Source organism: Chiloscyllium plagiosum, chromosome 3 (genome assembly GCF_004010195.1).
Source record: "Chiloscyllium plagiosum isolate BGI_BamShark_2017 chromosome 3, ASM401019v2, whole genome shotgun sequence".
Lineage (NCBI taxonomy): Eukaryota > Metazoa > Chordata > Chondrichthyes > Orectolobiformes > Hemiscylliidae > Chiloscyllium > Chiloscyllium plagiosum.
In genome coordinates this window covers 15,954,507-15,966,512 of record NC_057712.1, presented here as the reverse complement: position 1 = coordinate 15,966,512, position 12,006 = coordinate 15,954,507, and the positions used below count along the sequence as shown (strand labels likewise).

General features: G+C 40.6%; 1 protein-coding gene across 1 annotated transcript in view; it reads left to right on the top strand.

Annotated features, from left to right (window-relative positions):
- LOC122548596 (phosphatidate phosphatase LPIN1-like) overlaps positions 1-12,006 on the top strand; it is a 108,804-nt gene that overhangs the window by 81,599 nt on the left and 15,199 nt on the right. Inside the window, exons 14-17 of the mRNA XM_043687431.1 lie at positions 4,831-4,898; positions 6,500-6,641; positions 10,005-10,153; positions 10,280-10,366. Coding sequence (XP_043543366.1) covers positions 4,831-4,898; positions 6,500-6,641; positions 10,005-10,153; positions 10,280-10,366 — 446 coding nt within the window. The remainder of the gene's footprint in view (positions 1-4,830; positions 4,899-6,499; positions 6,642-10,004; positions 10,154-10,279; positions 10,367-12,006) is intronic.

The following is a 12,006-nucleotide window of genomic DNA, read 5'->3' as shown; positions in this document are numbered from 1 at the left end:
AGTCATCTGCAAACCTGCTGATCATACCAACAGTGCTCTCTTCCAGATCATTTATGTATATTACAAACAACAGTGGCCCCAACACTGATCCCTGTGGAACACCACTGGTCACCTTTCTCCATTTCAAGAAACTCCCTTCAACTACTACTCTGTCTCCTGTTGCTCAACCAGTTCTTTATCCACCTAACTAGAACGCCCTGCACACCACGTGACTTCACTTTCTCCATTAGTCTACTATGGGGAACCTTATCAAATGCCTTACTAAAGTCCATGTATATGATAACAGCCCTTCCTTCATCTATCAACTTGGTCACTTCCTTGAAGAGCTCTAAGTTATTAAGGCATGATCTCCCCACACAAATCTGTGTTGCCTATCACTGATAAGCCCATTCTTTTCTAAATAGATCCTATGCCTCAGTACCCTCTCCAACAACTTTCCCACCACTGATGTCAGGTTCACTGGTTTGTAGTTACCCAGAATATCCCTACTACCCTTGTTGTACAGGGGGACAGCATGAGCAACCTTCCAGTCCTCCAGCACCCCTCCTGTATTTAAGGATGCCACAAAGATATGTCAGGGCCCCAGCTATTTCCCCTCTCCTCCCTCAGCAACCTGGGATAGATCCCATCTGGTCCTGGGGATTTGTCCACCTTTACCTCTAGCCTACACAACACATCTTGTCTATTTATGCCTATGGGATCCAGACTAATCAAAATTCTTATCTCAAGATTCTTCATGTTCTTTTCCTCAGTGAACACTGATGCAAAGTAATCATTCAGAATCTCACCCATTCTCTCAGGTTCAAACACAGCCTTCCTTCATTATCCTTTAGTGGACCAATCCTTTAGTTACCCACTTGCTGCTTATATAACAATAAAATGCTTTGGGATTCTCCTCAAGTCTGCTTGCTAAAGCAATTTCATGACCCATTTTTAGCCTGCTTGATTCCTCGTTTAAGACTTGTCCTACTCTGCTGATATTCCTCCAGGGCCTTTTCTGTTCTTAGCTGCCCAGACCTTATGCTTCCCTTTTCCTCTTGGCTAATCGTACAATTTCTCCTGTCATCCACTGTTCACAAATCTTGCTCTTCCTATCCTTTGCTTTCAACAAGACATGCCTATTCTGCACTATCTTTAACCTATCTTTTGAAAGCTTCCCACATCTCAAGTGTGACTTCCCTTCAAATAACTGTGTCCAATCCACATTTCCGAGCTCCTGTCTAATTTTGATATAATTGGCTTTGGCCCAGTTTAGTACTCTCCCCTTAGGACTACTCTTTGAGTATTTTAAAACTTACAGAATTGTGGTTACTGTTTCCAAAGAATTTCCCCCACTGGAAATTCTACCACCTGGCCTGGCTCGTTGCCCAGTACCAGGTCCAATATGGCTCCTTCCCTCATCAGCTCCACCCATAGTCCCTCACTACCGTCCTCCTTTTAGCACAGCCGTGATATCATACCTGACCAGCAATGCAACTCCCCCACTTTACTTCCCTCCCTGTCCTGTCTGAAGTGTAAAAACAATGACTGCAGATGCTGGAAACCAGATTCTGGATTAGTGGTGCTGGAAGAGCACAGCAATTCAGGCAGCATCCGAGGACAGGCAAAATCGACGTTTCGGGCAAAAGCCCTTCATCAGGAATAAAGGCAGAGAGCCTGAAGCGTGGAGAGATAAGCTAGAGGAGGGTGGGGGTGGGGAGAGAGTGGCATAGAGTACAATAGGTCAGTGGGGAAGGAGATGAAGGTGATAGGTCAGGGAGGAGAGGGTGGAGTGGATAGGTGGAAAAGGAGCTGGGCAGGTCAGACAAGTCCGGACAAGTCGAGTTGGTGGAGGTTAGAAACTAGGATGAGGTGGGGGAAGGGGAAATGAGGAAACTGTTGAAATCCACATTGATGCCCTGGGGTTGAAGTGTTCCGAGGCGGAAGATGAGGCGTTCTTAAATCCACATTGATGCCCTGGGGTTGAAGTGTGTCTGAAGTGTCTATATCCTGGAACATTTAGTTGCCAATCATGCCCTTCCTTCAACCAATTGCAATAACGTTATACTCCCAGGCACCAATCCAAGCCCTAAGTTCATATGCCTTGCGCACACTACTCCTTGCATTAAAGTAGATGCATTTCAGGCCACCAGTTCTATTGCACACATCTGCTCTTTGCCTACTCTTCCCTTTATTAATGCTATCTTCATCATTCTTACAGTCTCTAGTCTCCCTCACTGCAGGAGAAAGTGAGGTCTGCAGATGCTGATCCTTTCTCCCTCACTGTATATTTGTTTTCTCTTCTGGTTCCCAGTCCCCTGCCACATTAGTTTAAAACCTCCCCAACAGCAGTAGCAAAAACTCCCCCAAGCACATTTAGTTCCTGTCTGGTTCAGATGCAGACTGTCCATTTTGTAATAGTCCCACCTTCCCTAGAACCGGTCCCAATGTCCAACAAATCTGAACCCCACCCTCTTGCACCATCTCTCAAGCCACATGTTCAGCCTGCCTATTTTTTCACTTCTACGCTGGCTAGCATGTAGCACTGGCAGTAATTCTTGATCACTACCTTTTTTGAGGTCCTTCTCTCCTAGCTCCCTGAATTCTTTTTTCAGGACCTCATCTCGTTTCCTACTTGTATCGTTGGTGCCTGTATGCACCAAGACAACTGGCTGTTCATCCTCCCCTTTTTAGAATGCTCTGCAGCCGATCGGTGCTATCCCTGACCAGAGCACCTGCGAGGCAACATACCATCGGGGAGTCCTGTTTTCGGCTACAGAACAGCCTATCTACTCCCCTCACAGTAGAATCCCCTATGATTGTGGCCTTACCTGCTTTGGAGGGAGATGACCACAGGGGACACCTGCACTGCCCTCCCAGTTCACTAAATGTGCTATCCACGGCCTCCTCAGCATTGCGGATGCTCCAGTGAGTCCATCCGCAGCTCCAGAGCTGTCATGCGGTCAAACAGCTGCAGCTGGACACACTTCTTGCAAGTGTAAGAGTCCGGAATGTCAGACACGTTCCTGAGCTCCCACATAAAGCAAAAGGCACATGCCACGGGTCTGCGGTCCCCTGCCATTGTAAGCTGAGTTTTATATGCACTAACTAAAACCAAACAATGCACTTAAATATATAAAGGAAAAATAAAGAATTAAAAGCCTTACCTTTAGAGACTTTTTTTCTTTTAGTTAAAGGATGGGGATGGGGGGGTGGGAGAGATACTACACGTGTAGCATCTCTGCCCAGATATAAATTAAGCCCTTAACCTTCCCGGCAGCCCTCACTTCACTCCATCTCCTTTCCTCACCCCTCTGTCAAAAAAACTTATTTAGAATTTTGACAAGAAGCCCATTTAATTAAAACATCTTTATGCATTTAATGATTCTACACAATTCTCAATTTATACTTGCCTTTACCAGAGACCTTCCACAATCTGATTTCTCTACACTGCATCTTAGCTACGGGTGTTAATTATCTTTTTAGTAATCGGCCTGTTTCAATTGTGAATCTGACATTCATTTTGTTTTAAAAAAATTGTCATTAATATGTCTTCTTCTTTTTGGAAGAACACCAGCTGAGACTTGGGTTGCCATTTGAATTGCACAGCATTAACATTTTAAAAACTCTTATCTCAATGACCTGTCATGAATAGGAGGAAATTGAGCTGCTTTATAGGTTACAAACACTAGATGGTGTACGTGAGCTACTGTGAGCAGTAGTACAAAGGCTTTGCTCCCTTGGATGGTAAATGAGAAATGTGTAACTTTTCTCAATTTAAAAAAAAAACTTGAAATGGCAAGATGGTAGGAAATGCACCATGACAGATCTCCGTTCCTAAGTTAGGAGACCTTTAAAATGTGAAATTAGATTTAATTTTCTGAAGACAGCAATGCAAATAAAAACGTGCTACATAGACCTTTCCATTGAAGAATCAGTTTCTTCTGTCTTTGATCTTGGAACACCTGCGTTTTGTGTACAAAACGTTTCCTTTTTTTTTGGAGTTCTCTCCTAAATCATCTTGAATTGGATTAGGAAGTGACACTAGAAGTGAACAGTTGACAGTCAGTCTGAGAGGAAAGCCTCAGCTGTTTATTTGCGAGCAAGACCATTATTGTGGAGTATGCACATGCAAAAACGCTGATTAGAGTCGGCATTAGGTTTCCAGACTTTGCAGTCTCGAACACAGCTGCAAAGCCTAGCAATAAACATCTGCAAGCTTCTGAGATCAAGCATTGGCCCTAAAACTGGGGAACATGAGCCTCCGTGATCTGTATTAGAGCAAGGAATACAATCACTCTTGTCTGACTCGCACACAATGGGAATAATAGTGATGGAAAAAGCAAATGTAATAAATATTCTGATATATGGTATATCTTTCTATTAAAGGTTCTTCCATGTTGTTGTGTAGTTTGAATTACTTTGCATTAGCAAATGCATGCAAGATTTTTCTGATGTAAAGAGGGATTAGTGACATAATCCCCATTTTCAATTGTTCTTTGCTATAATTGTTCTTGCCACCATGAGCTGTGAATGCCACTCTAGTTGTAAATCTGCGATAATCTGAAGAAATACTTGGGAGTTGTATTTTTGGTCACAGAACACTCCACTTGGCATTGACCCAGATTTATGTTGTAACCTACTTGCAGAAACAACAACATAGTGAATTCATTGTTAACTTGTCTTTTAGTAAGAAATCTGTGGAATAATTCTTTTTAAAACAGCTTCTAGGAAGAATGTAAAACCGATTCTAATATCTAATAGGGGTAAAGCAAGAAATGTAACTTTACCATCCTGTAATTTCATTTTGAAGATAGCTTAGATTCATTTATCTACACTTCTATATTAAAGGAACCAGAAATTGAGCAGAATGGAAGTGGGCAGGATACAAGACAGCAATCTGCACATCCTGGGAGCAGGTAATAAGTGGTAGAAATTCTGAACTTTTGTCCTTAATTACATTGCCTCCCTGTGTTTTTTATCACTGGTGGAGAACTGTAAGATGAAAATGTTGCTTCCAGCTTACAATTTATTCAAATACTGTTCATCATGTAATGCCTGGAGGAATCTTTAAATGAACATTACTGCTGTAATGTCTTAAAATGCAATAAAGAGAGCCTTTAAGTGGTGAAGTATGTTAATTCGCAATGCATTTTAGTTATGTACAAGATGAGATTATCTTTTATTTGGACTAGGGAATTGGTAGTTGGTTAGTAGGAGCTCTCCAACTCACTTTTAAAATTGCTTTGACTGTTCCTATGCTTTCCCAACATGGTATCTCTTAACTCCCTTTGTGCCACAAACATGGGCTAAGAGAACACACGGACCAGTAATATTCAGTAGGAATTTGGTCTGGATCAGGGGTTTATCATTCCTCTCCAATTACTCCTTTTTCCTTTCAAAAGGAAAAAGAGCTCTGTGTCGTGCATCATGTCAATGCTGTGAACTAAAACAGCAAGTTTAAAAAATTCTGCCCTACCATCTAAGGGAAAGTGTACTGAATTAAGTCCCTGTTTTTACTTTTTTCATTCCCCATCATCCTGTTTATAGTATCATGGATATATGGGGACTGTATGTTCACTTGGGGTTCCAAACTTAGTGTCAGTTTGCTCAGTGACTGCCAAAGCACCATGTAACTTTGGGGCAGCACAGTGACTCAGTGGTTAGTACTGCTGCCTCACAGCGCCAGGGACTTGGGTTCAATTTCCACCTCTGGCAACTGTCTGTGTGGAGTTTGCACATTCTTCCCCCATGTCTGCATGGGTTTCCTCCCACAGTCCAAAGATGTGCAGGTTAGTGAATTGGCCATGCTAAATTGCCCGTAGTGTTGGGGTAAATGTTGGGGGATGTGTCTGGGTGCATTGCTCTTTGGAGGGTTGGTGTGGACTTGTTGGGCCGAAAGGCGTGTTTTCAAGCTGTAGGGAATCTAATCCTAATCATTAACTCCAGGGCCAGTTAAGAGCTGCCTCTCCTAATGGTCCTTGATTCTATCTTTGTCTCATGTAGTTCTTTTTTCCTCTTGCTTCCCCTTAGCTTTGTTACCCACTCCTGAGCCATCACACTCTCCTGAGTGTTTGGGAAAGAGCAAATGGGAATCAACCATACTGCATTTCAAACTTACTGTTTTTAATGATATCCATTTAACACTTTTTTTGCATAAATGTGGGGAAAACCTTCGTACAAATGTTGCATATGTATAGTTCAGGAATGTTTGTTCTAGAGCAGAATTGCACAATATTCCACTCTTTCAGGCTTAATAGATGCATGTTTAAAACCGGGAAGTTCGACTTTCTCATGAACAAATCTATTCGATATTTGAAATGTTTTTAATTTTCTTTGAAAAAGAGCAGGTTGAAAATGTGAAGTCTTGTTACCTGTTGGTCACTGATTTTGATATGATACCTGCACTGCCTGTTTCCTTCATATGATGATAATTGTGTTGAAACTTTTTTTCAGAGATTAATGAAATGCTGTAGCTTGTCCATTCTGACCTGTGCTTGAACTTTCTCTCTCCCGGTAGGTTAAAAGATGAATCATCATCCAGCGATGAAGATGTGCGAATGATCAACCAAAATTGTAATGCAGGCCAGCAAGATCACAACTTGTCATCTGTGTCATACATTTCATATGTGAAATCCCTTCGACTTAGTTCTGAACAACTTGTAAGTACCAAGTGTTTTGTTGGCTAGAATTTGGATGAGGTTTCTTTTGAGCTGTAATAAAACCCTATATGTGAAGGCTGCTATCTGCTAATTATTGTCCCAGAAGTGTACCATTTAGTTTTTTTGGTTTGCAACAGTGCTGTTATCAGAGGGTACATTTCAATCAAATGTTTTACAAAATTTTAGATTTTTGTGCTTCTAATATAGCATTTAATATTTTATGAAAAGGGTTCAGAAAAGATTTACAAGGGTGATGCCAGGGTTGGAGGGTTTGAGCTCCTCAGGAGAGGCTGAATGGGCTGGGCTGTTTTCCCTGGTCTGTCGGAGGTTGAAGCGTGTCCTTTGAGGATTTAAAATCATGTGGGGCGTAGATAGGATAAATAGAGTTCTTTCTTCCCCCTGGGGATGTCCAAAACTTAGAATGCATTGGTTTATGGTGAAAGGGGGAAGATTTTAAAAGGAATGAGGGGCAAACTTTTTCCACAGGGTGGTGCGTGTATGGAATGAGCTGCCAGAGGAAGTGGTGGAAGCTGGTACAATTACCCATCCAAATGCTTTTTAAATGTTTATGTGGAAGGATATGTGAAGGAAGGGTTTAGAGGGATGTGGGCCAAGTGCTGGCAGATGAGGCTAGATTAATTTGGCATATCTGGTCAGCATGGATGAGTTGCACCGAAGAGTCAAATGTACAGACTCTGACTCTTAAGTCCAGTAACTCAAAAGCCCATGATGCTTACATCCTGCTCCTCCCCTGGTTGGCTGAAGTGGAGGCCATGCTGAACAATGGGCAAAGAACTTTTTAAAAAAGATTTATCGTTGCTTCATTAAGGCATGAGACGTGTTCATGCACTCAAACTAACAGCATTTCAATTGACGTGAAGATCTGGACTGTTACTATTTTATGTAGACTTACATTGCAAACTCACTCATTGAAAATTGTTATAACCACTTCTGTGGTATACAGCTTTCTTGCTATTGGACAAAGTTAGTCTTCCTTTTCTTTTAAAAGGAATCAGTCTATATGCTGTGACAATGCTGTCACCTTTAAAAGGTTACTTGTCCTGTTTCATTTTGGAGGGATTGAGGCAGAGGTGTTAAGCAGTCTACTCAGAACCACGAGAGTAAACCACAAGAGGCCTTTAGGTGTTATAAGTTGGACAAATGGATGTGGCCAGCTCTCTGACTGGGCTTTCTAATTTTGTTTAGCTTCAGCAATCGGAAGCCACATGGGGTCTCGAGTTGGGAGCTTCAGTGAATGAATGAATGATTCCTTGCTGCTCCTTTCTCTAAAATTCTCTTGGTGGTGTTTCCTCCTGTATTGGAGAATTGCGTGCAAGAATGTTTGAATTTTTGTTGCTTTGCTACGGGGTGTTTTTGAGATGTTACTACAGAAGAACCTCAATTATCCGAACAATAGCAGGGAGTATTTTGCTTGGATAATCGAATGCCGGATAACAGTTTAACCAAACATAATCAGGACCTTGCGATCTTGTTCGGATAATCCGAAATTCGGATAATTGAATGCTGGATAATTGAGGCTTCTCTGTGCGCTGGAACAGTTACTTAATAATAATTACTGTATCTACTGCAGTATTTTTTTTTAGGTAAATCTAAATTCCTTTTGTTTGCATCTTAGAGTTTTTAAATTGTTTAACTTAATATCAAGTAATTTGACCAGTTGCATCATATCTGGAACTCAGTACTTCGCATCCACCATTTCAAATAAGAAAAAGGCAGAATCTGGGCTACCTTGCAATATTTTGAGGGAGCCTGGTCTGGGCCATTAACAATATCATCTGGTTCAACTGACTAATTCAGCAGCCCTTTCCATAATCCAAACATTGTTTGCTGCTCAACTGTAGATTTTTTTTAATTTCATTTTGTCGTCCTGTCTGTGTATCTGGAATCTGACCATCAAGATCACTGAAGTTAGGTGGGAAGAGAAATTAGCAGGCAGGACTGGATATTAACAGTGGAAAATTTAAAAAGTCATTAAAAGAAACTACAAGATTTGGAATGCTGTGGATAAAGGCAGTGGGGGGGGTTAGAAAATCGAGGCAGCGGGCTAATGGGTACGAGAGCTTGGGGAAAGATCTTAAAGGGGATGACAAAAGCTAGGCTATGAATAATGTGGAAAATTAATCTACACACTTATGGATTGATCAATTCTTGCTAATGTAAATTTGAGAAGAGGATAGTGGCTTATTAAAAGGATAAATGGAAATTGGTGAGTATAAGGAACACAGCTATTTGGAAAAAACTGGGACTGTTTACTACATCTGCACTATTCTAATGAATGATTTAATGTTTGATGTTATTAAGGGATGGCACAGCAGAAACTGACACTGATTATAGTTGCACGGTTTAGCTTGAAACAGACCAAGTTACAAGATTACACTTGAGGGATTAAGGACCGAACAAGAGAAACTTAGACCATTCTAAAGCCATGGAGTGCTGGGGTAGGACCCAAGGATTGAAACAGAAATTTTGCCAACTTTTGTAAGAATTGGTTAGCTGGCCCTTTTTTTTTCCCCCCCAAAGGAAAGTGAATAAAGGGATTTGGCAACAGGATAGGCATGACTTTACTCTCATGAGGTTTTGGACTAACTACCAGTATCAACTGATGAGCTTAATGGTTAATTTCTGATTTGTCTGTTCCATTTGATGCATAATATCCTTGGGGGGGAGAAATGAAGGATAAATTGTCTGTTGAGGAAATGTTACAGGATAAAGCTTTGTTATTGGCTTACTTTAAATACTGTGTGGTAATATAATTACAAGCCAGAAAGACAGACAAAGTTGTTTTGTGTGCACATCATTTCAAATGTGGTGCTGCAAATCTATTATTAAGCATACTAAAGTTATGATGAATCAGACCATTCTAGGAAGCTCCAACACAGCTTCCTGTTCTGTGGTGTAAATCTAGCTTTATTTAATATTCCATGAACTTATGCTTATCAACTGACAAAAAGTTATATTGCCTTAAACATTAATTTAAAAAAAAATTCTCTTACTTTTGTCACGTTATGTTTGCCTCCGTATTGAATAGCATGCTGAAAGGCACAAGAATATTTATTAGCAGCACCACATTAGTGATTTTTTTTTTTATTCTGCTCCAACATCTTGTTTAAGAGTGACCTAGTCTTCTCTCCCAGCATCCCCACAATCAAGATTGTTAATATTGGGTGGTTGCGTTTTGTAGTGTGGGGCCCATATATGAATTTAAATTAAGCCAATTGTTAGTAATAGGTAAATGTGCATCTAAATTGATATTTCATTGTATACAAAAACTGGTCCTTTTTAAAGGGGCAAAGGTTTTCTCTCAATGTTTGGTTAATCGAGCCATCTTTTTTGGTTTAACAGAAAAGCCTCCAGCTAAAGGAAGGTCCAAATGATGTTGTGTTTAGTGTCACAACACAATATCAGGGCACATGTCGTTGTGAAGGTACTATCTATCTCTGGAATTGGAATGACAAAATAGTTATTTCTGATATTGATGGAACAATTACAAGGTAGGTGGCGATTTGTTGTACTTCCAAATAGTCGTTAGTATTGTTTAAACATGAGTTTGAAGTAGAAATATTTTATTTTACAAATGCAGATAGGATTCTGAAGTTTGTCTGTTTGCATTTGTACAGATCTGATGCCTTGGGTCACATTTTGCCTACACTTGGTAAGGACTGGACACATCAAGGAATAGCAAAACTGTATCACAAAGTTAGCCAGTAAGTATTTGTAGCTACTTTTCCACAAGTTTGTAATTCTTTTTAAATTTCTGTTGTGGAGGTTCCAGTGTATTCCTTGTTACAAGTTCTCTCCAGGTTAGTGTAGAAAATGCCAGGAATTATGATTTTTGAAACATCTGAATGCTACATAAATACCATTGCTTTTTCTATTAAGGACCTAGGGCACCTGGTCCTAATACAAAGCACCGATTCCAAGTTTGCAGATCTCTCAGAACTTGCAAGTATTGTGAACAGTGAGGAGACTTCCAGGGTGCATAAGCTGATGGAATAGGTGGATACATGATCAATAAAAGTTTATGCTGAGAACCATTTTAAGTCTTGTTTGTGAGAGAAGGAACAAGGAGAGAATAATAGTTGAACAAAGAAAGATGGATCTCTCATTTTATATTGCATTCTCAAATTTCTGTTCTCAAATGAAAAGTTATACTCAACATATTTGTAATAGCAGTGAGTGGTTAGGACCTGGAACCCAGTGCCAGAGAGTGTAATGGAGGCAGGTTGAATCTTAACTTTCACAAAGGATTTGGATCATATCTTTGAAAGAACAATTGTATCACTGCTGGGTATGGGAATTAGCAGTTACTTTTGCAGGGAGCTGCCAGAGTGTTATAATTTGCAATTAAATAAATCTTAAAGAAATAAGCCAGTTCCACCACCATTGCAGCACCTAGTTCTTCAGTATCAATACCTTGAATTTATGTAACTTCTGAATTTTCCATGGGTTTTGCAGCCATGAGTTATTTTGGAAGTTTTATTCACCTGCATTGAGAGGCAAACGCATTACCCACTCATGTCCCACAAAGTCCATTTTTCTTCAGTTGGAGAAGGATTGGTGGCTGTGACCTTGGCAAGAGTCCCTTTTAAATCCGACTATGGAATCTTAAGTCTTCTCTGAAAGTGATTGGGCCTTTGTTTCAACATAGATTGTTTTAGAAAGATTGTATCTGACAAGACAGCACTTTGTACTCCCAGAATTCTCCATCCTTTGGAATGGGATTTGTACCCAAGTCACGCACAGATGCTACCATGGGGTGAGGCTAACCCTTCAGCGCATAATCTGAGGATGTGACGTTGGTTCATGAAGTTAGAAATGGGGGAAAATGGTCAATAGTCAATGTTGGAAGGTTTAGTTTTGACCAAAACTAATCCTCCCATCAGTTTGATTCGAATGCACACACCACCCTCTCGATAATTGATTATACACAAGTGATGTTTATGGAGACAGTTCGACTTAATTCTCCAGGGCAGCCACAGGTGGTCATAATTTGTTTCTACATTCTTGAACTCTGAAAAAAGTAAAGTCTTTTCCCCCAGGAACAACAATCTGAAGAGAGCTACTCTGCCTCTAAACGTGGAAGGTGGTGGGAGGGGGGGAACGAAAAAAATCAAACATGTAGCATACAGATATGCAGCATGGAAACAGACCCTTTTTTGGCACAACTGGTCCATGCTGATCATATATGTGAATCTAATCAGTCCCATTTGCCAGCCCTTAGTCCAAATCCCTCAAACATTTTTCTGTATTCACGTACCCATCCAGATGCCTTTTTTAAATGTTGCAATTGTACCATCCTCCACTTCCTCTGGTCCCTTTCCCCTTCCCCCTTCCTCTCTCTCTC